Consider the following 25,536-nt stretch of genomic DNA (forward strand, 5'->3'; position numbering starts at 1 on the left):
TGAAAAAAGGTCCTGGCTGTATCCCTACATAAAGACATATATGGAGTCTTATTTACTTTATTTGGGAACATAATAACTTATATATAGCTTATAGCGACCATTTGTCGCGGGAATTAATCAACAATACCGACCGATATGTGTACACACACATACTTTTACATAAATATACAAATGTACATATCGCTTATAACGATCGGTTATAACAACGAAATTTGTTGGTCCCTTTTAATGTCCGATTTTGATAATGGATTTTAATGGGAATTGCGAGATTTTATGGAATCATAGATGTTATACATTGCAGAGGGCTAAAAATATCTTATGTTTATAACCGGTTAGAGAGAGAGGAAACTTTATATTATAAAGTTATTTTTTTAACATTGTTTTTGCAATCGATTTCAGTTTTGCACAGAAAGATATTTATCATCTCCGTGCATTAATTGAAACCAACAACCACATAAAATTTCTGATTCCGCGTTAAAGTACAGTTTCAGTTTTCAAAATCTCTCGGTCTATAAAAATCATACACAAATTGAATTTCATATAAAATGAACATTTAAAAAAAAAATTAGTCAAAATACATGAAATTTGCTTTAAAAATTGCATTTTATACGAAAAAAATATTTTATAATTTTAGATTTCAATGACATTGTGTTGACATTGAAATTGAAGTAATCCGATGCCATATAATATATACACGGCACCAGTCTCGCAAAATATAATCTGGCCCAAAGCTGATATACAACTGATAAAAAAAAAAAAAATAGAACCATTTTGAATATTATGTCTTTATCATTGCAAATAAAAATATAAAAAAAATTTATCACAACAGGTTGAAGTACAAATATACTAAAAATGCATTTTGTTATAAATTATTTTTTTAACATTTTTTTAATTGCGCATCTATTTAAAAAATTATATAAAAAAATATTTGTATATAGCATAAAATGTTTTTTCTTTACACATGCAGAGTAAATACTCTCTTTCCGCAATATTTTCCGTGCGACAAATAAAAATTACGTGCAGCTAATTTACTTGTCGATACAAATGGATATTTGAGTAAATTTATCGCTCTTATTGGCAATAAGCGATCTATGATTTCATGGAAAAATAGGATATTATCGTTAGTCAAAAATAAATCATGAAATTTGAAAAAAGTTAAAATATACATAAATATTCTGATTCCGAGTCATAAAAGCACATTTTTCTTTTAAAATATAAAAATTAAAAATCGTAATTTTTAAACTGTATATCACGTGACCTAAAACGCAGGTAATGCGTGTGCATTTTTCAGAAATAAACTTTTGGTGGCTTTTTATTACCAAAATCAACATTTTGAAGTACTTTTTCAAAAATAGTGGAATACCCTATTGATGAGAACGAATATTTAGCTCCACCCTCGTGTATAGTGGACAATCTGTCGCACTTGGTGCATAATAGATCATACCATTTATCTACAATTAAGCGCCAAAATTCCTTTTTAAAAAAATATGCCATTAAAGAAACTGGTTTGTTAACTTTGATAAATTTATGTCACCGCATTAATGGTTTAAATTTGCGAAGTAGTCATTTTAGTCTATTTGAAAATTTGTGTTCAGTTTAAGCCATCCATTCATGGGTTCTCTTTTCAAAGCTTTAATGCTTGCAAACTTTTACAGATAGACCTTTCAGTGTAAAATATAAGATTCAAGCTTGTTCTAAACATTTCAGCTGGCGTTCAATGAATATTCCTTGAAGTATTTGACGAAATTTCTTTCTTAATGTTTTGATAAAAAGTGATGTAAAATTCCAGAAGAAAGTTACAGACTCGTTTAAATGGGCTAGGCTATTGTAATCAAAAATCTTTACGACAAAAAAGCTTTAAAATCTCTGTTTTTTGAGTCTTAAGACTCAAAGATAAAGAAAAAAATATTCATTTTTTATTTCATGGTCTGAAACGAAAACTATTTAATTGAAATCTAAATAGAATATTAAAATGCCATCTAGATTTGATCTAGATTTAGAATTCTAAATTTTTCGATGTAGTCTTTATTTATTCTTTACTTATTTTCTATACTTTATACACGGAGGAGTATAAACTCATCAGGCTATCACGTTTAAAATTAATTTACCCGAAAACCAAGTTTTAAATCTTTGTGGGGTTCTTAACCGACCTCAAAATGTTATTATAAAAATATACTCTCTATTTTCCTGCATTTCAAAACTAAAGGTAAAAACACAATCGTTAAAATAAAATGCTGTTACAAAAATGTTTTCAACAACCCAAAAAAAATAAAAAACGTCGTAAGTAAAAATTATTATGTTCATAAAAATTTGTGTATGTTATTTAAAAAAAAAATATGTTGCGCAAATCCTGACCTCGCCCAATGTCACTCATAATGTCCATTGTCCGTCTCATAGTATGTGTGTGTGTATGTATTAAGTAGCATATAGTCAAGCCATCAGAGCACAAAACAGTAAAATTATATTACGTGTGGTCTGTTCGCCTGTCCCCCCGTTGTTCGGACTAACCAAACTGTGTATTAATAAAAAAAAAAATTACTTTCCCCTCTACACACCGCATATCATCAGTACTGTTACTAGTCCATGATAGCAGCGCAGTCAACGCGTATTCAACACCCGATGTCATTACTTTGTATGAAAAAAAAATTAATTAAACTGACTTTCTGTTTCTATGGCAGTGAAAAACAAAAACGTTTTTTATCATTTTTTTAAAGATAAAAAATAAATAATAATTTTGACTATGCATTTTTTTAATCATACAAACACTTTTAGATACTTGATCAAATTTCAAAAGTAAATAAATTGATCAAAATTGATTGAAATAAGTGAATATATATTGCGCCATAACCTACCTTAATATAAATTTTATGTCAAAACAAAATGTGTTTTTTTCGATGTTTCAGGATTCCGTTTTCTAGACTGGATGCATAATGCACAAAGATTTTTGCATATTTATTAGAAATTTTTCTTGCTACTTATAACATACTTGTGTAAAAAAATTGCCTATCTGTTTAAAGTTTTTGGATGTAAGTAATTGTCTATATCTACAAAATTCTATAGACACTTTTGAAGGAAAAGTCGTGTGTCTACTTGGGGATAAACCGGATATATACCGAGTAATGACTTCTTAAAAATTTTCAGAGGTAGTTCAGCAATGTTCCTATTTGATAATCGTCAAATAATACACATCCATAAATTTTCAACTTGTTGTGCAATCAAAAGTTATTCAAGCCCTATTAAAGAAAAATCCCAGGATTTTAAAAATTTTCGTAAAGGAAAATTTTGTGAGCATGATCTAGGGAGTGGCCGCTCAAATTTCAAGCTATTCAGCAATGACTGAAAAATAATACGCCTGGGCACAAATAAAAATCTATAAAGTTTATTTTGAAATGGCTACGAAGTTTGAATGTACCATATTATATGTCAACCGATCTCTGTTTTGAAAAACGTATGACCTAATTGTTTTATGAATAATGGGTTTCAAAATTTGTACTAAACAAAAATTTTAAAATGAATATTGTCAGCGGGAATCGCCTCAAAACATTAACTCACTCTTTGGCAAACGACAAAATTTATTAACTTGTCCAATGTCCCGGACCTACCTTAAAATAAAATTTCTTTACAACATAATAAAAATAAAATTTAAAAAAAAAAAACATTTCAAGTTCAAATTAAATATAATCGATGTGAAATTTTCGTATAAAAATTGTTTGTACTATTTATTAGCAAATTTTTATATATGGTTCTGACTCGGGCTGACAGACTGACGTAAGTGTCACTTTGTGCAAAAAATATATATTTAAGCTGTAAAAATTTATTGTGCAAGATACCTACCATCATATCCAATAATATATGTTTATATACTTTTTATTATACAATTTTTTGGCAATTAGTATTTTCATGAAAATAAAATTAAAAAAAATATATATGTATTTAAAATTTAATATGAACTTTATAATTGAAATTTTTTTAGTGCAAAATAATTGCCATTAGTTAGGTGTCAATTGGTTCTATTAATTTCACAAAAAAAAACATTTCAAAAAATTACAAAATATTGAAAAGTTATTAAAGTATTTTTCGTATTTGCACAGGTATAAATTTAATCAAAATATACCTGTACAAATATACATATTACGCAAATACTTCATAAAATCATGGTGACGTTTCTACTATACTATGTAGCAAAACTTGTACTTTTAAAAAGAATCGTCACAGAGCTAGAATTGAATCGTAATAGGGAATATTCATGAAATTTAAATTTGGTTCAAATATTTTTCCTCCGTAACTTTATTGACTGGACATTTTAACTAAACCATTATTTTAGTAATTAATTACTTAAAATTAATTAATAAAAGTACAAATTCAGTGAGGGCATTTAAAAATTTCTAAAACGGAAATTCAAATTATTATACGGACGTGACATCAAAGTATGGGCTTGTCAAATTTGTTGACATACATGTATGATATTAATTATTTACATTTTATATGGTATTTCATTAAATTATACTATTCTACGGCTTTTTATTAGAAAACTTAATAATAACGTGTGTAAATTCTGTGTTGTATATTCATTTTTTTTAAGTGTAAATTATATATTGAATTATCACCAAGTGACAGATCACGTACTTATACGTCATCAACAGAGAGCGCCAAAAAACTGCGTTTAAATATCTCAAAATTATAATGTATTTTAAATATTTTTTTACACTTAAATACAGCATTTTTAAGCAGTATTTAGATTGTTTACTTTGTTATGAGTATTTAAAAGTTGTAAGTTAATTGTTTTATGACCTTATAGATTGAAAAAACATACAAATGTTGTTTGTTTTTTTCAAGAGGGACAGTTTTGACCATTAATTTTTCTTCTTTCTTTATTTTCAAAAAAGAAAAGGATGTACTTTGCGCGCCAAGTTTTTTGATACACGTTTAAAACAAACGTGATTTGTAATTTAGACAACTAAAGGATCATCATTTAAAAAATACTCAAAAATGTTAATCAACATGAATTAATTAATAAAAGCAAAATAAAATTCATAAATCAATGCAAAAAAATTATTTACGAAAAAAATATTGATGCATTTTAAAAGTTCTTGAATGTCATGGCCATGAGCGCCAACATAGCAAATAACTTTTTTTTATTATAAAAAATTATTGTTTTTTTTTTTGATTTAAAATATTTTAAGAAGATTATATTGGGTTAGGTCAATATCAATTTTAACTTTTAGCTAAAATTAGATTTCAAACTTTTCTACAAACAGTAACTACGCTGTTTTTATACCATGCATATATGTAATATGCAAGGTATACTAAGTTTAGTCCTAAGTTTGTAACGCTAAAAAATATTGATGCTACGAAAAAAATTTTGGTATAGGTGTTCACGAAAAGAGGCATCAAGCTGAAATTTTTCATCGTGCTGAGGAAGTAAAAAGTAAGGTCAAGTTTGTAAATGAGCAACATAGGTTAATTGGGTCTTGGGTCCGCAGGACCCATCTTGTAAACCGTTAGGGATAGAACAAAAGTTTAAATGTAAAAAATGTTCCTTATAAAAAAATAAACAACTTTTGATTGAAACATTTTTTCGCAAACATCACTATTTACCCGTGATAGCGCAAATTGTATGTTATGTATGTTATTGCTAGGTATATATCAGTTATATATGTGTGACATGTATGTATGTGTAATGTGACAGTGTAATCAACACAGTATATACATGGTATTTCATCAATTAACTCAGTCAATTGTTTGTTATCACTTGTTTTTTTTTTATAAATTGATCAGTAGCAAAATGTGGTAATACGTATATAAACATTAATCTTAGATAAACAATGAAAAATATAATGCAAATTAAATATGAAAAAAACATATAAAAATGAAGGCTTTGTCTAAATTGTAAACTAATTTATCATCTAGAATAAAATGATAATTTTCTTTAGGATTCCGTACCGTATAAAAATACAAGATATTACTACTTATATATTTATATAAAATTATTTCAAAAAAGTGAACATAGTTTGAAATGAAGGAGCTCATTACTTATGGTATTGCATATGGAACCATTAACATACAAGTTTAGTTGCACACTTGAAAAACATTTTTTTTCCATATTATAAAAATGTGTTTACTTAATGAGTATTGTCCAGACCTAGCCTAACGATTATAAATATTTCATCCAATATAGTCATCGTTTAGTATTAACATATTTACGTCACATAATCTATTATAATGTTATTAATCATATACAGTACGATTCATATATTTTATTAAACCTTAAAAAAAGTATAAAGTCTGTAAAAAGTGTTCGAATTACTGAACGGTTCGGATAATCGAGTGTTCGACACATCGAGACTCTACTTTAGATTATTTGTTCTATAAACGAATTGGTTTAGGTTGGCACATATTATAATAAAAAATGAATAGACCTGAAACCGTTTAACAAATATGTGCCAAAATAAATAATTGATTTAATAATTTAAAAACCATACTCTTTCATGTTGAGTAAAACACGAATATTGGGTGAATAAGGGAAGATTTCCTTTTTTAAACACTCATTTGGTATAATTGAATTGTAAAAGGAAAAAAATGAATTCCAAAACTTTATAAGTTAAAAAAAAATAAACACATCTTTTTTCTTTCTAAATCGAGACACCAGACACAGACAATTAATTATAATAATCTAATAAGAATAATATTTTTTTATTATTATTGAGACTGACCAATCTCAATATATTTTACAATAAATCAATATTTAATTATTTAACTTGAAGGTCAAATCAAGCAAGAAAAAATTCATATCATATAAGTATAATACAAATCATCGCGTCTTAAAATTTTTGATTTTTGTTCTAATGAATATTTCAAGAGTTCATTTATTTAAATTTAAGGACGTTCATGTGCCATTATAGAGAATAGGATTTGTAAATTTTAAATGAGTAGAAGATTGAAAAATTTTTGTGATATTATGGAAATTTAGATAATATAATTAATAATCTGTAAACTTTCAAAGTATAGTTTTCGAAATTAATTTTGAAAAATATCGATTTTTGTTGTTCGTTCAGTCTCATGTATATAACCTTGCTTTTTCACATTTTAAAGTTAAAACTCAGCGATGTTAATTCGATAACAGTACATTATTCTTTCTTAAGACATTCAAAATCATTTAGGTTTTTGTATCCTAATTATTTTTATTCGTTTACTAATATCATATCGATGACGCGTTAACGTCCTTAAGTTTAAAGACTTTTATAAAGTTTTGATTAAATTAGTTTATATATGTCTGGTGTAGTAATGTGTCAGATCAACATAAATATAGATCCGAAGATACGGATACAGATCATCGGAATCAAGATCCGCAGATCCATACATACGAATCTTTGATTTATAGCTTCAGATTTCATTTTATGCGTCTTTAAAGTAGATCAAAAAGGAATGAAATAAAAAATTAGGATTTTCTTTTCTGTAAGCAGACTTTATCTTTTCTCTAAGCAGGACTAACTATTGTAAAGTTTGTGTGACTTTAGTTTAGAACTTAATTTACTATCATGGAAAAAATCATGGAAAAAGAAATACGGATTTCTTCTTTATGGCAATTATCCGCGAATATAGATTTCCGGCACATCACTAGTCTTAAATTAAAGAGGTCAAAATGTATAATTTTCAATTAATTTAACTTTTGAATGGAATTAACTTTTATTTTTATTTATTCTACATAAAGCAATAAATAATAGAATCTAGTTTACCGACATGTAAGCACGAAATATTTAAACATATGAATATATCGATGATGTAATTTGTATTTTTTCAATACTCCTACACAGGCATCAACTGCTCAAGAGTAATCTTGAAATACTCTAATAATATTGAATTTTTTTATGAAAATAATTTTTTAATAAGATCATTTCATTGTCAAGGTTTCACTAAAATCATACTTGCGGATGCATAAAATCATATTAATTTTTAATTTATTTTATATTCTCACATTCTCAAACAATGACAATATATAAAATATTCTGATATGATACAGATGATTTAAAATTCTTTTTTGTTTACAAAATCCTCAAATGGATGTAAATATATTTTGTTAACGAGTAGTTAACGAGTAGTTCTAATTTCAGCTTGATATCTCTTTTCGTTTTTGCGTAATCGTGATGACAGACGGACAGACAGACAGGCAGCCGGAAATGGAATAATTAGGTGATTTTATAAACACCTATACCAAAATTTTGTTCACAGTATCAATATTTTTAAGCGTTACAAACTTGGGACTAAACTAAGTATACCTTGATATATTTCATATACATGGTATAAAAATTAAATTTCACAATGTTGAAGTAAAACGTTCGACTTAATAATAAATTATGTAAGGCTATGAAAAACAACAACAACAAAAAAAAACAATTTCCATTAAAAATATGAATTATAAAATCATATAAAAATTTGAATATTTAAATAAATAAGTTTTGGAATTACAAATTAAGATGTGAAATTTTTTAATGTAGTCTAGTCATAATTTTTTTTCGCACCCACATGTAAAAAAAAAACAAATATGATTATGCATTTCATATTTCTGTTTTTATTATGGTAACACACAAAAAGACCTTGGCATCAATTCTACAGCAAAATAAATATGTATATATTTACATACAAAAAGTGATAAAGTGCAATTTTGAAGTAAAATAAAATGAGGATGCGTTTATTTAGGCGTTTAAATATATATGAAATCTATAATCTGTGAGTTTCCAGTCCAGATGAATTTTACGTCATGCGTGTAGAGTGATCTTGACCCAAAAAATTAATATTCATAAAATCAACAAAATATTTTTATGCAATTCATTTACTAATTATGAAATCATTTTATTTCTTGATAAAATCATCGAAATTTTGGTGGAGGCTCCGGGAAAACTTCTGGTGCGTTTGAATAATAATAAAGTTGTATTTTCTATCATAAGCTTTTTACCATGTTCACCATAATTCAAATCAGGCTTGCCAAAACAACTTAAGATTTTCCTTAGTTTTCACAAACAAATGTACGAAATGGAGAGACAACTGAAGCATTGCGTTAATTTTTTCAACGTTTAGAAGTCTGTCAAACCTTGTCCGTAAAACTTCATAGAAAGAACTTTACAATGTGATTTTTCAATGTCATTTTTTACAAACTTTGTGATTTTTCATAAAACATATCTTGCAATAATTTTAGTGAAATTCCTGCGAGACAAATGCAAAAATATTTAAGAATATTTGTTCGAAATTGTTGAATAATTTTTATGCCGAGGCCAAATAAATAACTTATGAAAAATTACATGTCTAATTATTTCGAATTTTAAACCATATCCATTCACTGATTCCAAACAAAAAAAATGTAAAAGGAACAAATCAAAGTTCATTAAAAATTTTCACCCAAATTAACACAAAATAAACCAGAAATAACAAAAAAACAATACTCAATGTCAAGGTTTTAATTTTAAATTCAAATATCAATAATAATTATTCAAAATATTATAAATTAATCAAATAAATTAATCAATTATTATCAACATTCAATAAATAATTTTATTAATTGATTATTTATATAAAAATTAAAAAAAAAAAAAGTTTAATTATAATTAAGAATATAAAATTGATCAATATGTTTGAAACACTGCACATGTGTTGATTAAACGTGAAAATTTTAATTTTTATCACTTTAATATCGATTTTTTAATATAAATGTCATATTAATAAATAAACACATGATACCCATATACAAGGATAATAAAAATCTTATTAAACCTTAAGATTTATTGGTATAAAGTTGGGATAAATTTTTTGGATTTATTTACAAGTTAAAGACTTTTGAAGACATAGTCCAATACTTTGTCAGACTTTGTTGAGTATTGGATTCAAATTGTCAATGTTGACGAGTCGAATATCTTCTTTTAGCATTAGAATAAAAGCATATGTTTTTCATTAAAAGATGGCGGAGTTATTGCAAATTTACCGGGCCCATAACTTTAAAAAAGCCGCTCTCAACAAAAAACAAAAGCAAAGCTCTTATTTATCTCTCTTGCTTAATAACTCACTTCTAAAAATTGCACGTTATTTTTATACCGAACTAATCAGTTAAAGGAGCTGAGCTAATATTTTTATTAAAAACAAAGTTAGGTCAGATTTAATTTTCCAAAAATTGTTCAATGCAACCTTACACAACTTATAGCAGTCACATACATAGAATACAATATTATTTTTAATCCGTTAGTATCTACATTTAATTTTTCGAATAAAGTTTTGAATGATAGTTTTATTTATTTTTGATAATTATTTTTAAATAAAAAAGATTTTTACACGTGAATTAATAAAATAATCTTTATGATTATAATATGAAGGCAAAAATAATTTAAAATTGAAGTTTATCAATTTTTACTTCCTGGTTTGTAGGTTTTGATTGTAAAACCGGATGGCTCGTAAAAAAAAGATACACTACATTCAAGAACTTTTCATTTATAATTTGTGAAAAATTTCTGAAATCTTATTTGTTTAAACTTAAGAAAAGGAACTAATTCCTCAAAAATCGAAGATTGAATATCAATAAAATAGCGTTTAAATTAGAATCGAAAAAGGATGTTTTCTACTGAACCATTTGGTGTAAAACCATAAAAACTATTTTAAGACATAATTTTCCAACTCAATTAAGTATGTCGATAAGATAAATTTTGATAAGTATTGTATTTTAATGGCCAATCTAGATTTTACGCTTATTTTGCAATTTATTTTAATAAAGTAGTTAAAAGTGGATGCAAATCTATTTCCTAGATATGTTTACAAATATACAATTTTACATATATCATTGAAATTAATAATTTGCATAAAAATTTAATTACCTTTTACAATGCGCATGTGCCAATATTTTAAATTGAAAGTGAATTTACACAGCCAAGTTTTTTTTTCATCTCTAAAAAAAATATAAACAAAGACGACAATAGCATAGTAATAGTAGTATACATCGAGGGGGTTGTAGGATATCAGTGGAGGAACTAAGAGAATACGATGGCCGTTGGGGAGAAGGGGGAGTTGACGAGAGCGTAATATTTGCTAAACGACAGTGAAATGAAACAAAACGGTGTAGAAGAAATAGGTTTGTTGTTTTAGTAAAACAAAAAAAAAGTGTTTATCCAAGTTAGTCAGTCACTCAGTTAGTGCATCAACTCAAAAGTAAATGGCGGTCGTGGTAGCAGCCAAACATACACTTTGGTGGTGCAAATATTAGTGGGGGGAAACGAATTTCAGGGAATGTTGATACTGAGTGATCATATTAAAAGCGAGCGCAACAACGGCGCATTATTCTACTAGAGTATATTATTGCACACAAATATACATAGGAGAGACGAGTTGATAGACGGACAACCTAATATATCATTCATATAAGTCCGATGTGTAATATCCCCAAGAAGTATAAAATCTGACTTTACATGATATGTATATAATACGTTTCAGAATCTATTACATATCGAGTCTCTATATAATAGCTCCTCATTTATCGTATTTTACCGGGTAACTACAAACAACAGTATAAATTATAGTTTAGATACAATAAGTGTACACTTAATTTTTCAACAGGTTTTCCGTCTCTTTTGTATATATAGTGAATTGAATAAACTGACCTTCAGCCAGCACGGAAAGTCGACAAGACGTTGAACTGTCTAACTAAACACATACATATACACATTTACAAATTCATTTTATTGCAAGAAAAGTCTGTCTGTCTCATATTTCTGTTCGACGAATATTAGTTGTCAGTCTGTTTAATGTGCATGTATGTGTATTTGAAGCGCAATGCTATTGCTACTGCAAATCAAATGCTATGTTTATATTGAAAAGTATTGTATTTATGTTTAATTCGTCATGATTGTCCATTTTTGTTTTAAATATGATTAATTGTAGAGTAATTAATTAGCAAAATTATTATTGGAAACTACCAGGAAATCAAATTTTGTTTTTGGTTTCAATTTCCACCGAATTAATTAATTTTACGGAAAAATATTTCGAATATATGATACAAAAAGTTGATTTTAACTAAAAAAATCATTAAATCGAAAAAAAACAAAACCTTCTTCAAATCATTTAAGTGGAGCTGTAATTTTAAAATTATTTACTTTTTACAATCGAATAATGTAACTTTAATAGTTACAGAATTATTTTGGATATTTAACGCCAAAAAAAAAATTTTTTTAATTGAACTTTTCATATATTCTTGGAAAAACTTGAAACAGAATCATGAATCTGCATACAGGAATTAAATGTACACTTACTTGTGACAATTTAATTTTATGATATTTCTTAAGTGTTGAAAAATGTCATGGTTTATTTACAAAACGGAAATTTTCAAGGAATTCGTTTCAGAAGTAAAAATAATACATTTTCTAAATATAAAATTGTTTTGCATACAAGACATAAACAAAACTTTTCTTTCACCTTCGATTTTAACCGTAAATACACATTCTTTATCATATTGGCACAATTTTTCTATTCAAATTGAAGGTTGAAAAGGTAATATTTTCCGTTAGACAATATTAAAAGCGTCAAATTTGTCTTTTTGGGTTCTTTATTGTCAAAATACTTGTATTTGGTTAATTTTCACCATCGTAATAAAGTCTGTAAACAAATCTCTAAAGTCGAGTTTCTCTCATTTCTAAATATCGTATCAAATGGTTTTTTATTAATGAATTGATCCACTGAATTACTTAAAATTTTATTTTTTTAACTGTGGACTCTGCTTTTTAAGGTCTAGCGAAATTTTTGCCTTACCTTTTCTTGAAACATTTGAAATATATATAAAAGAGATAGATCGTTAGCTCAATTTTCAAATAAATTTTCAACTTTATAGCAAACAATTTCTGAAATATTTGGCGCAGAAAGCTTTGAAAGAATATTAGTTACAAAAAATGAAAAATGAAGGAAACCGCTTCTTGTTAAAACCTCATGGAACCGGGTCTTGCTAAAACCTCATGGAATGTGTTTCTTGGGTGTCAAATATCATTAATACGGCATGAGTTAGTGGTGCAATAAATTGTTAATCAATGAAACGATTAATGTTAAAGTTGACTTACAAAATTAATAAATAAGCAACTTGAATTACGTATACGTTATACATGTATAATAATTTTTGATTTTTGGACAAACAGTTTACATTTACGCCATACAAGTTACCTATTTTCTAATTTTTTAAGTGAACTTTAACATTGATCGTTTCCGAGAATGAAAAATTTATTGTTTATTAACAAATAGAAACATTTGCACTACTAACTCATACCTTCCTAATGATATTTGACAAATAACAAATACATTCCATGAGGTTTTAGCAAAATGCGAGCGGTTTCTTTCATTTTCCTTTATTAGCCGATTTTTGAAACATCTTTTACTATACTATTAGGTTCAATTAAAATTTCGAATTCTTAACGGAGCAGCAAAACGGAAAAGAGATTGTTCTATTTAATTTAATATATATGTCAGTATGTAGATTGTATAGTAAATCCGATTTCTTGTTTTAGTCGCGTTGGTAATAAAACTTGCCAATATGTGCAACAGCAGCATGCATGTGTGTGTGTGTGTTTAATGTGTATATGTTTTACTTTTTTTTTGCACCAAGCGAAAAAAAAGGGGGAGAGAATCTCTTGCTACTCAGCGGAAGAACTAAGGTGGACGTCCTATCCAAGGTCTCACTTATATATTTATTTCTCTGTTTCGAATAACATAAGCTTATATACAGCCATCATACAACATCATGAACTAAAATAAAATTGCAATAAAAAATTTATAAAAAAATGTGGTGGGAAAACGTCACAGAACCTCTATATCTAACCTAAATGTCTATTGCAACGAAGTTCGAAACAAGTTTAAAGTAACAGAATCGAGCTTCCACTTACTAGAATGCATTTCACCAGATCATTGTGATATAAATGTGATTATTGGTGGAAAATTAAGAAAATAATATCTAAATATTATTGATAAAAACACTAATGTCGTAAGCCAATCATAAATAAACTAAAAAATTATATACCTAGAATTTTTATTTCGAAAACTAAGCGCCTAGAGAAAAAAATTACAAGAGTACTTTTTTACTTAAAACTGATAAAAAATACAAAAATATATTTTATTTTGACAAAATTCAAAATTTTGTACTTTGTGTTTAAACCCATTAAATCAATTAAGAATTTAAAGGCAACGATTAACGTAATAGCTTCACGATTTTCTGCTTTCTAATAAAAGTACTTAAGGTGGTCTTGGACTGTTTGATGGAAATTTCTTTCTTATAAGACGTTATGAAATTTTTCAAAATGTTATCAAATAATCTCATTTATTGTTAAACAAAGTTTTTCATTGGTTGGTAGAAGTTTACAAACGTAAAAAATTGTTTTAGAAAGTTTTGCACATTTTGAGAAACTTCTTGAAATTTGTTTTTTGAAATGTTTTTGAAAAAGATTGGAAACTTTCCTGGGACAGTTCTAACAAAAAAAATCATTTTATGAGTCTACTAAGAATGTATTTCAAAAGAACAACTTTGACTACGCGTCTTGGAATATGATTGACCAATCATAATACATCTATTTTAGCCTAGAGAAAGATGATATTTTGGGCATCAAAAAAGAAAAATAAGCTTCTAAATCACATTTTCTATTCTTTACATAGAGGTAAAGTCGTATCTATACTTTAAAGATGCAGCTATATTATGGTAGCTGCATGCTGTTTTAAGCTATGTATATACGTTTAAACGCCAGAAAGTTGTAATCCATTGGTTTATATTAACGAAAAAAGTGGGGTGTAACCAATCACAGAACGGAATCATATATGTACTATTTTACCCACAACGGAAATATCCGGCAACAGGAAAACATAACGATAGTGCAATAACTTGAAGGATATATTTATATATATACATGTTTAAAGCTTGCAATAATTCGATCGTCGAATAGTTGTTGTTTCAATAAACGTAAAAATAGCGGTCATTTTGCAAATATTTTAATTTCTGGTTTTACTCATTTTTTGTATCATCCAATCTTAAACGGTTGTAAGTCCTAATGAAAATTTTCAGCCGAATTTGGGGAATAGAGAAGTTGTATGCTTTTTTTTTTTTGCTTTTTTTTTTGAAAATTAAGAAAAATATTTAAAAAAATTTTTAATTGATTTTTCATTTAATTCTACAATTGAAAATGGTTTTTCTAAACTATAAATTCAAAAGGCAGTGATGTCAACACCTCACTTTCGTAACGCCATCACACGGAGAAATGATAAAAACACATGAATAATGATAAACGGTTTCTAAGCTGGCTCTCACTATATTATAACGCAAATTTCCATAGAAACTACTACGTCACTACAATTTATTTATTCAAAAATAAAATTATTTTTCATTAATAATTAATTAAATATACTTTAGATGAATTATTCTTTCATTTATATATGAATTTGTGGCAAAAAAAAAAATTAATGCAAGTTATTCCTGATATTAAAAGTTTTGCCTTTGATTTCGGAAACGAATATTTATATCCCTCTGATGTCCTTTCTTTTGAAAAATGTGTACGTTTTCAATCGATTTTAAATAGGGATTATTTGGTTCTCAATCTCAAAGCTTGGTGTTTTTAACAGCTCATATAAACTTATAGTCCAAGAGCCCGCTTCGGCCAGACGCACATCATTTCATAAAACCCTAAAGTTTATCTGCGCACGTCACCAACACAGGTAAGAACGATGAGCGACTATGTAGTTTAGGTAGTGGTTACCTTGGCAGGTAACAGGTAACAAAGGTGTAAAAAACAGCACCTCAAGTACATTAAGACATAAAGCTCTATTTTTTTACATTTTCTTCAGAATAATATTTAAAATGACGTCATCCATTGCCAGACACTTAGTATAGTTTCAACCCCCTGCCAGACACCCCCAAACTCTAAAAAATTGTGATTACACTTACATTATAGTATAAAAGCTGAATTTTATATATGTTTCTTGGGGGGCTATGAAAAGAAGTTACCCCAGTAGCCGGACAGTTTTCAAGGTTTTTTCCATCTTGCCAGAGGCCTTGAGAGTCCGTAGTATGTCTTAATGTACTTGAGGTGCTGTTTTTTACACCTTTGTTACCTGTTACCTGCCAAGGTAACCACTACCTAAACTACATAGTCGCTCATCGTTCTTACCTGTGTTGGTGACGTGCGCAGATAAACTTTGGGGTTTTATGAAATGATGTGCGTCTGGCCGAAGCGGGCTCTTGCTCTATTACCTAGTTTTCTGGCTTATACAGTAAGGTCTATTTTATAATAGCAGGTCTTCATCAAAAGAGTAGATAACGTCTTTTTCTAGACACAGGGTATTAATATTTTACCTTCGGCTGTTTAGTAAACAAAATACGAAGTTTGTAAAAAAAATCAATATAACTTCATCTCCATGTTTTCTAACAATATTACAATTGAAAAAATTTGTCAATAAAACACGAAGAACAATCGTTATAATTACGGTTGTTTCATTTTTTTTTTTTTTTTTTTGTTCCTTGAAATGCAATATGTGGTATTTTTAATGAATAATATAATAAAAAGAAATTCTTTTTATTTGTTTTCTATTTTTACCTCCATATACAAACAAAAGAATTACAACATAGAATGTGATATGGAAGTTAAATTACCTAATTTTAGGGATGTCGTAAAGTGAATTAGTACTCGATTTGTACTAATTAAACCATAAAATCACTTTTGATATATTGAATGAATTACAAAGAATTAAAAAAAGTATTCCCCAAGGTACAATTTTAGGACCAGTAATATAGATTCTAGCATATAATCGTATTATAAAATACAACCGTCGTAAATTATTTAAGCCTTCACTTTTTTTCGCATTATATAGATGTCATGTTGTGCCATTCACACCAGACACTTTTCAATCTGATTTTAAAGCATAAGTGAAAACACATTTTTATTACACCTTCCTCTCATAGAAAATCATTAGTGCAATTCTCCACATGCAATACGATTTTTTTCTCTTATATTATAAATTAATTAATTAAATTCATTTTTTTTTAAATATTTACTATTATTTATTTAATTTAGAAATCAATACTTTGATTAATTGAATATCAACATCTATTTGTTTTTGATTGATAATCAACTATGTTTATATTGATTTTTGCTTAGAATTTTGACACAAATTTTGAAATTTATGCTTTTTTAATATAATTATAGACTGCAAGCCCAAGCTAAAAATTTTCGGGTGTCATTTTTGCGCGATACAGGTGAGTGCAGGTGAAAATATGAATATCACATCCCTTGGTGTCTCACCCCTGCACCAGCAAATATGTACGGCGTTGCTGGATACTAACTCTGCATTAGTATTCGAAGCGAATTACATAAATCTCGTACAGAAATAAATCTTGTAACTGGTACTGGAAGTTAAAGAAAAATCTCCCGTCAATTTTCGAAGCCCTACGTCATTTATTTCTGTACGGCATTTATGTAAATCGTTTCGAATACTTATGAAGAGTTAGTATCCAGCAATGCCGTATATATTTGCTGGTTCTAGGGTGACACATCAAGGGGTGTAAACATATTCACACCTGTACCGCGTAAAACTGACGCCATTATGCTTTAACTTACTTTTACATATAGGAACAATTTTATCAACATGATTCCTAGTGGGTCATTTCCCTAAAATTTTAGCATGGGCTTGTAATCTATTACTAACTTGAATAGAAAAGAAATGGACTTTTTTGATTTACCTTCAAATTTCAATCTATTTCCGTCTTATAAGAATTGTAATGAACTAAATAAACAGCGCTCATGGTGACAGAAGTATGTACTGACTTTACTATATACAAACAACATACATAATAATATGTTAGTTGCACCATAGAAGTTATGTGAACAATAAAACTGATGCATACACATCTATTTTAGCGGTACAAGGACACAATGTCGGCGATCCCGTATACACTTTATATACATATACATATATATAAACCGCTGCACTAGCCCCCCGCATAAATATATATATATATATATATATACAACTCGCTCGCGACTTGTTGAAGGTTGAAACCCGCGCGGCTGTCTGTCCGTCTGTTGCTCATTTCCTGGTCAATGATCGCATTGCACATCGCATATAACATATACAACTTCACTTGTGAATATGGTGCCTGCTGTTGCACATTGATGTTTTCTGTCGTTGTTTTTTTTGTATGTTTTGAACGGCGTTTCTTCGTTCCACGCCGCGCGTCTTTCACTCTTTTTTTTTAACTAATTTTAAAAACTTAGAGATTGTATGTTTCTTTTCTCTTCATTGCATTGGTTTGAGAACATTTGTGCCATTTACAAAAAAACACGGTCAGGATTATTGTTGTTAATCTACTCCAAGCAAATTAGGCATTTGTTTATATATATATGTACTAGCTGCGCCAAAAGGTGTTTTCCATAGAAACCGTGCATTTTTCCGGGATAAAAATTAGCATGCGCCATTTTCATATCCCTAAAGTATCATTAACTTAGCAAAAAATCATGACGATCCTTTGCTTTATGAAAAATTTAAACAAATCTATACCACGAGAGCCAAAAAATCCTACGTGCTATTCCAGACTATAACCCATCTCTATGCTAAATTTCATCCGGATCCGTTCAGACACTTTTTACGTCCTCACCACGGTATAAAAATTTCAGCTTGATATCTTTTTTGATTTTTGAGTTATCGTGATCACGGACAGACAGGCAGACGGTCAGCCTTAAATTGACTAATTAGATGATTTACGAACACCTATACCAAAATTTTGTTCGTAGCATCAATATTTTGAAGCGTTACAAACTTGGGGCTAACAAATTCCCAATTGGCTTGCACTAATCGGAAAACCTCCAAATGGACCGATCTGTTTCACCTATCATGATCGTTTTACGCTATGATCATAGTTTTTCGTGTTTGTATATAATAATTCTGTTCCGTAGTTGACATACTTTTGTTTTTTATTGTACTGAAAATTAGGTTTCTTTTTGAACTGCAAAATAATTACCCAATCGAATAGGAAGAATAACATACTTTGCTAAAATATCAAAACTTCTTGAACTTTAAATGGTGCGCCATCGAGGATTCTATATTCAAAGATACACAGCATAGTTTTTGCGGACTTTCTGGAACGATTAGAAAAGATAGTTAAGACATCTTTGCCGAAATACGTTTACATATTGCATTAAAAAACGTTCACAGTGTCTAGATTTTTTTGTTTACTTGACCATAACTTTAAAATCAACTAAAATCGAATGATTGAAACGAATGGCACCTAGTTGATAGAAACCCAAAATAAAAATTCATGTATTACTTCAAAAATTTATAAATTAAATCTTTTATCTGTTTCTCATTAATTTTAAAAATAATTTCATTGAGAAATGGTACGATTTCATTTAACCTATATTTAATAAACTAATAAAATCTTTTTCTTTGTGTTACAGTACCAGACAGTTACAGTAGCTACCTGAGTACATTACAACACCATCATCACCCACAACAAAACGGAGGTGTGTTAGGTGGTCCTGGATCACATCATCACCATCATCATCACATGAATGGTGTAACACCATCAAATATTGTCCATCCATATCACCATCAAAATATCCATCATCCAACACACTTTGCTACACCTTCTCCACCACGGGGCTCAGCCATCCCAACATCCGTGATACAAGCTGCTACCTCTAGTGTAAATGATGAACTTTCATATATGTTAGAAATTGGTGGTTTTCATCCACGTAAATTGAAGAAAGTCAAGAAAATGAAAACAACTGGTGAACCTGGACCAAATGGTCAAGTAAAACGTAAAAGTCGTGAAGGTTCCACCACATATTTATGGGAATTCTTATTAAAATTATTACAAGATCGTGAATATTGTCCACGATACATAAAATGGACAAATCGTGAGAAAGGTGTATTTAAATTAGTGGATTCTAAAGCGGTTTCACGACTATGGGGTTTACATAAAAATAAACCAGATATGAACTACGAGACAATGGGCAGAGCTTTACGATATTATTATCAGCGTGGAATTTTAGCTAAAGTTGATGGACAACGTTTGGTGTATCAATTTGTGGATGTACCTAAAGATATTGTTGAAATTGATTGCTCCGGGGCGTGACAAACTTTATACGTATAAATTACAAAGTAAAATAATTCCAATGCATTTAAAGATTTAATTAAATGTCATCCTTTATCTATTAATTAATATGCCCTCTCCTGTACACCGTAATTTGACCCAAGCAAATATATTTAAATTCACTTTTTCGGGAATCAATATATTATTTATTTCGATTTTGTACCAAATACAATTAAACTTAAAAAAAAAGAGATTTCCAATCAAATGCTTTTAAATATGTTTCTCCCTCTGAGTCACTAGATGGAACTACTTTGTATTAAATACTCTGATTGTGAGTGTTTATAGATTTCAAATTTGAAATCAAATTGTTAATTAGTTTGATTTTTTTCTGCCGTACATATAATTTTTTTAAATGAAGAAAAAATGTTTGCAATATAATTATTTTTTATTTTATAAATAAATATTTCATAATTTTTACAAGGATTTTCATAAAGTTTTCCACATATCGAATTTATGCATTTTGAATTTAAGAGAAAATTTATTAGGCCGAATATAATTAATACGTAAATTTGTTTTTTTTAAATATACCTTTGAAACGTAGTAATTAAAATAAAATTACATCCATAATTTTTTTTTTTAAATCTAAGAAACAAGCCCATTTTTTATTAACAGTATAGGACTAAATTGAACCTATATCTGGATGTAAAAATTTATAAATAATTGTGTATAGTTAAAATTAATGTTTCTGTTTTTTTAAATGATCTCAGACATGTGAATCAAAACAAAAAAAAAAACAAAAAAAACGATTAAATAAAATTTTCTAAGTCATATAATTTGATTTGTGGAGTCTAAGAAACAGATCTCAGGAAAATGTTGCAAAATGTTGTTATGAAACAAAATGTTGCAAAACGTTGAATAGAGAAAATATTAATAATTAATATCAAAGTGTTAATAATTAAATGAAAAGTTTATCGTTGAATTTGTTAAACAGTTATGTGATTGATATGGTAGTTAGATTATAAATAGGTTTGAGTCGATGATGCAGATAAGAATGCCATCTATCGGATGGAAAAGGATATACATTTTTATATGAACTTGATATATTTTTGTATGAGATTATTAGAAAAGATTGTTACTTACAAAAAATATATATTGAATCGACTGTGTAAATTTTTTTGTAAAACGGACTGACTGAAAAAATATTGTAAAAGATTTAGGTATAGCTTCTGTGCGAACATTTAGCATCTGAATTTTTTTTTGTATAAAATTAATTGTATATAGTTTCTTTTATCAAAAATAGTTTTTAATAAAAATTCAACGCCATTAATTTATTATCATGAATACGACATATTCCACCAAAATTTTTTTAGTATTAATTTTTTAAATTTTAAAAAAACCTTAGAGGAATATGTCACAAATTTTGTTTAAATTTTTAGAAAAAAATTCAATGGTAAAAAAAAAAACAAAAAAAATATTCTTTCTTGTAAAATTTTTTTAAAAACTTTCTGTGATTGTATTTTGTTAAAATATCGTGTTATTAATTTTTTGGTAGTTTTGTAAAAAATCTTAAAAAAAAAAAATTAAAAAAAATATAAAAAAAACCATGTACCTATTAAAAAAATTACGGCGTGTCTTAAATTTAGGAAAAAATTTTAATCTAATCAATGTTAAAATTAAAATAAATTACCATAAATACAAACCATTTTTGTAGAAATATGTTATAATAATTTCTGATACAAAAGAAAACAGAACCAATAATACAAATTTTTGAAAAAACAAACTTCATTCAGGCGAATTTCTCAGAGATAAAAATTTTTTATATTTACAATAAATATATTTATAAAAAAAATATACAGATATTTGCTCTAAATTTTGCGTCCGATTCAAATTGTGATACTTTTTTTGTTTTCTCTAAATTTTTTAATCACAATTCATATTCGAAACAAATATGGCAACTAAAAAAACAAATTGTGTGTGTAATGTTGTAATTGTAATTTTAAAAATAAATTTTACAAGGAGAAAATAGTTTTTGGTTCGTTTCTAAACTAAATACTATTTTTTCAGAGTACTTTAAAAAAAAATTAATATATTCCAAAATCTTGAAAATAGTTAATAAATTTTGAAAAAAAAAATACTCTACCATTTGTGGTGTTTTTTTAAAGTAAAATAGTTATAAAAAATTTAATATATCTGTTGTATAAAACTCCTCTCTGAATGATGGGCGTAAGGGCATAAAAAAATTCTACTTTTTTTTTTCTATTCCAAAATTTTTCGACTAAAAACAACTACTTTTAAATATTTCTACTTTTTAAGAATGGTACTTAAATAAAGTATCTCCTACATAATTACTTCACAAAAACTTATTTTAATATTTTTAAGTATAAATCTTTTAATTAAATTAGAATTATTTTGGAGTAGAAAAATGTTAAAGTAAGTTTTTTGTTCAACTGAATTATCAAGGAGTATTATTTTATTTAAAGTATCATTCTTTAAAAATAGAAATTTATTGGAATAGAAAAGTTATATTTTAAAATAATTTCATATTTAAGTAGAAAAAAGGTGAAGTAGAAAAATAAAAAGTAGAATTGTTTGTATGCCGGTCGAAGAACAATTTACAAAAAAACAAAAAATACAAATATACAAAAAAAAAAAATTAAATATTTACTGTGCTTTAAAAAAAAGTATAAAAAAAATAGAGTTGTACATTTTTAAATACAAAATAAAATATTAAAATAAAGATTTAAAAAACTGCTATTTAAAGATTCGTTAAATAGTACTTAGTTTAATTAATATTATTAATTAATTTACTGATTGTAAATAGCTGGACTATCTTAGTATATTATTATTATTATTATTATTATTATCATGTTACGATAGAATTATTGTAGAAAATATTTCAAAAATATTAAATCTTATTAAAAATAACATTTGTTTGGTTTTATTCATATCTTAATTTTTTTAGTCCTTTATGGTTTTTATTTCAGATTTTATTTATTTTTTATTACTGATTAGAAAGTTATGTTTTAAGTCCGGAAAACTCGAAGTTAGGTAAGTCTTTCAACTGCAGTGAAATGCGGATCCAGATAATGATAATTGAAGCAATTTCTCTTTCTACAGTAAGAAATTCACCTTTTTTTAAGTAATAGTCAATTACCACCAAAGCTCCTGGCCAAAAAATAAGATACAATAGGAGAGCTCGTACATAAATTAGAATATCTCAACAAAAATAAAATCGATATACATAAACAGATATCAGCAAAGAAGAGGTGATGATCTTCAAACGGCTGAGCAAATTTTCTTAAAACATAGCTAAAAACTTTTGACCAAATTAGCCAAAAACAAAAAAAATCGAAATTCATCCGTTTTGAAGTTACGATGCCACAGACAGACAAACAGATACACACTTAAAATACCCCTTTTTATTAGCCAGAGGTAAAAAATTAAATATTTCAGTATAAAAGAAATTAGTATTCTGTATCTGAAATATTTGCAACTGTCGGAGTTCTGTGTTCGGGAAAAAAACAGGTTGAACGTACAGAGGTAAAATTTGTGGATTATTTTTCTAGGTTTCAAATAACTTCTTAGACCCAAATACATTCCTTCAAAATTAAAAAACTAAAGTTAAAAATGTTTTTGATTTCATTTATTTTACACATTTTATACATGCTTGGTCTGAAATAGGATTACCTACTGCCATCTAGGTAACATTGGAATAGTAACAATATTAGCACAAACGATAAATGATAATGAATAGAACTTGGATGTCTCGTTACGATGAAATTTATAGTTCATTCATGATTTCATAGAGTGTATTAGCAAAACCCTCGTTAGTCACCGATCGCTTTGGTTTAATTTCCCAAAGAGTCAGATAAGTTTCACAAATTAATCAAGAGAAATCTTTGAATGAAATAATTTTGAAACATAAATAACGAAAAGAAAAAAAATATGATCCATTTAAATAACTTTAAATCTAGAAAACATTAGAATTTTTGAAATTAATGACAGATTTTTTAAGTTCTGAAAATCCCTTTAAAAAAATTAAGGATGGTTTTACTTCTTAGGCTCCGAAGTATGGAATTTACTTCTTAGGCTCCGAACTCTACCTTGCTTTCTGTGATAGATTCAATTTTCATTTTCTTTTTTTCAAAATTAGTTCACTTCATTTAATACTTTGATTAATTAAGTATTTATTCTTTTGCCAATTTTAATAAAATTAATTTGAAATAGAATTTATTAACATTCGATAGATATCATTGAATAATATAACTTATTGAGTTATCGTAGATACGGTAAAGAAGTCGATTTCTATAAATCTATAATAATATACAAGCATGTATATAGGGTTGTCTATGAATGAGAACTAGTAAATTTATTTGCAATAATGAATTATTATACTCTTTCAAAATTAGCGAACTTAAAGTGCACATTATCTTAGTGATAATTTCTAGAAATTTCATATAAAAGATGTATTGCATCATGTTGCTATTTCATATAAATTTTGTACACTATATTGTACTAAATTATAAAACAACAGTTATGGGAATAGGTCTATAATAAGTTTATGTACAGCCATCTAGATAAGTCCTTAAAACTAAAAATATTTTTTCTCAGATATAAACCATTTAATTAATTTTTTTAAATTTAATATAATAAAGTTTAAAGATTTATTATTCCTGAGTATAGATTTAATTCGGAAGAAAATTATTGAGAATAATATAAATAATATTAAGAGAATAATATAAATAATAATATAAATAAATAAAATCACTTATTCATTGCCATATTTGGTCTAAGCCGTAAACACTTGCTGTATAAGCAGTTTGCTCACGCTCGATTTAAAACAAATATCTTTTATATTTGTGCCAAGTACTTTTAAATGTTTTACCAATAAATTGCAATAGAATGTAAAATATAACTTTTAGCTATATTGTGGATTATACTCAATTAAAGCAAATTATTGAATTTTTGCGAGGGAAGCATACATAATAAACAGAATTAATTATTTAAATTTACATTGTTCTCACAAGTGACATGATACGTTCATGCAAAACAAATACATTCAGTCAACTCCATCTACCGCACTTGTTGCACATGATTCAAACCATTAAATGCTTATTATTATTACTCTTGTCGATTAACTTCATATTGTGAGCGGCTGGTTATGACTATGAAATGATATAAAATTTATTTCCACATACACATATTAAAAAAAAATTAAAATTATAAAAATCTTTTCAGTAGTCAACCAGTGTTGTTGAGTTAGTGAAAACGTTTTAAATTGTAAAAGCAGTATTATTATTACTGTTGTCGATTTACTTCATATTGTGAGCGGTTGGTTATGGCTATGAAATGATGATATAAAATTTATTTCCCTTATATATAGTTAAAAAAAATTAAAATTATAAAAATTTATTCATAAGTCAACCAGTGTGGTTGAGTTAGTGAAAACATATTAA

At 27.2% G+C, this 25,536-nt stretch overlaps 1 protein-coding gene across 2 annotated transcripts in view; it reads left to right on the forward strand.

The window, feature by feature from the left end:
- Positions 1-20,294, forward strand: part of LOC123292186 (ecdysone-induced protein 74EF) — a 241,967-nt gene extending 221,673 nt beyond the window's left edge. For both annotated transcript variants that reach the window (XM_044872748.1, XM_044872749.1), the window contains one exon: positions 19,443-20,294. In XM_044872748.1, coding sequence (XP_044728683.1) covers positions 19,443-20,122 — 680 coding nt within the window. In that variant the 3' untranslated portion in view covers positions 20,123-20,294. The remainder of the gene's footprint in view (positions 1-19,442) is intronic.
- The last annotated feature ends 5,242 nt before the right edge of the window (positions 20,295-25,536 follow it).

The sequence above is a fragment of the Chrysoperla carnea genome, chromosome 2 (assembly GCF_905475395.1).
Source record: "Chrysoperla carnea chromosome 2, inChrCarn1.1, whole genome shotgun sequence".
Taxonomy (NCBI): domain Eukaryota; kingdom Metazoa; phylum Arthropoda; class Insecta; order Neuroptera; family Chrysopidae; genus Chrysoperla; species Chrysoperla carnea.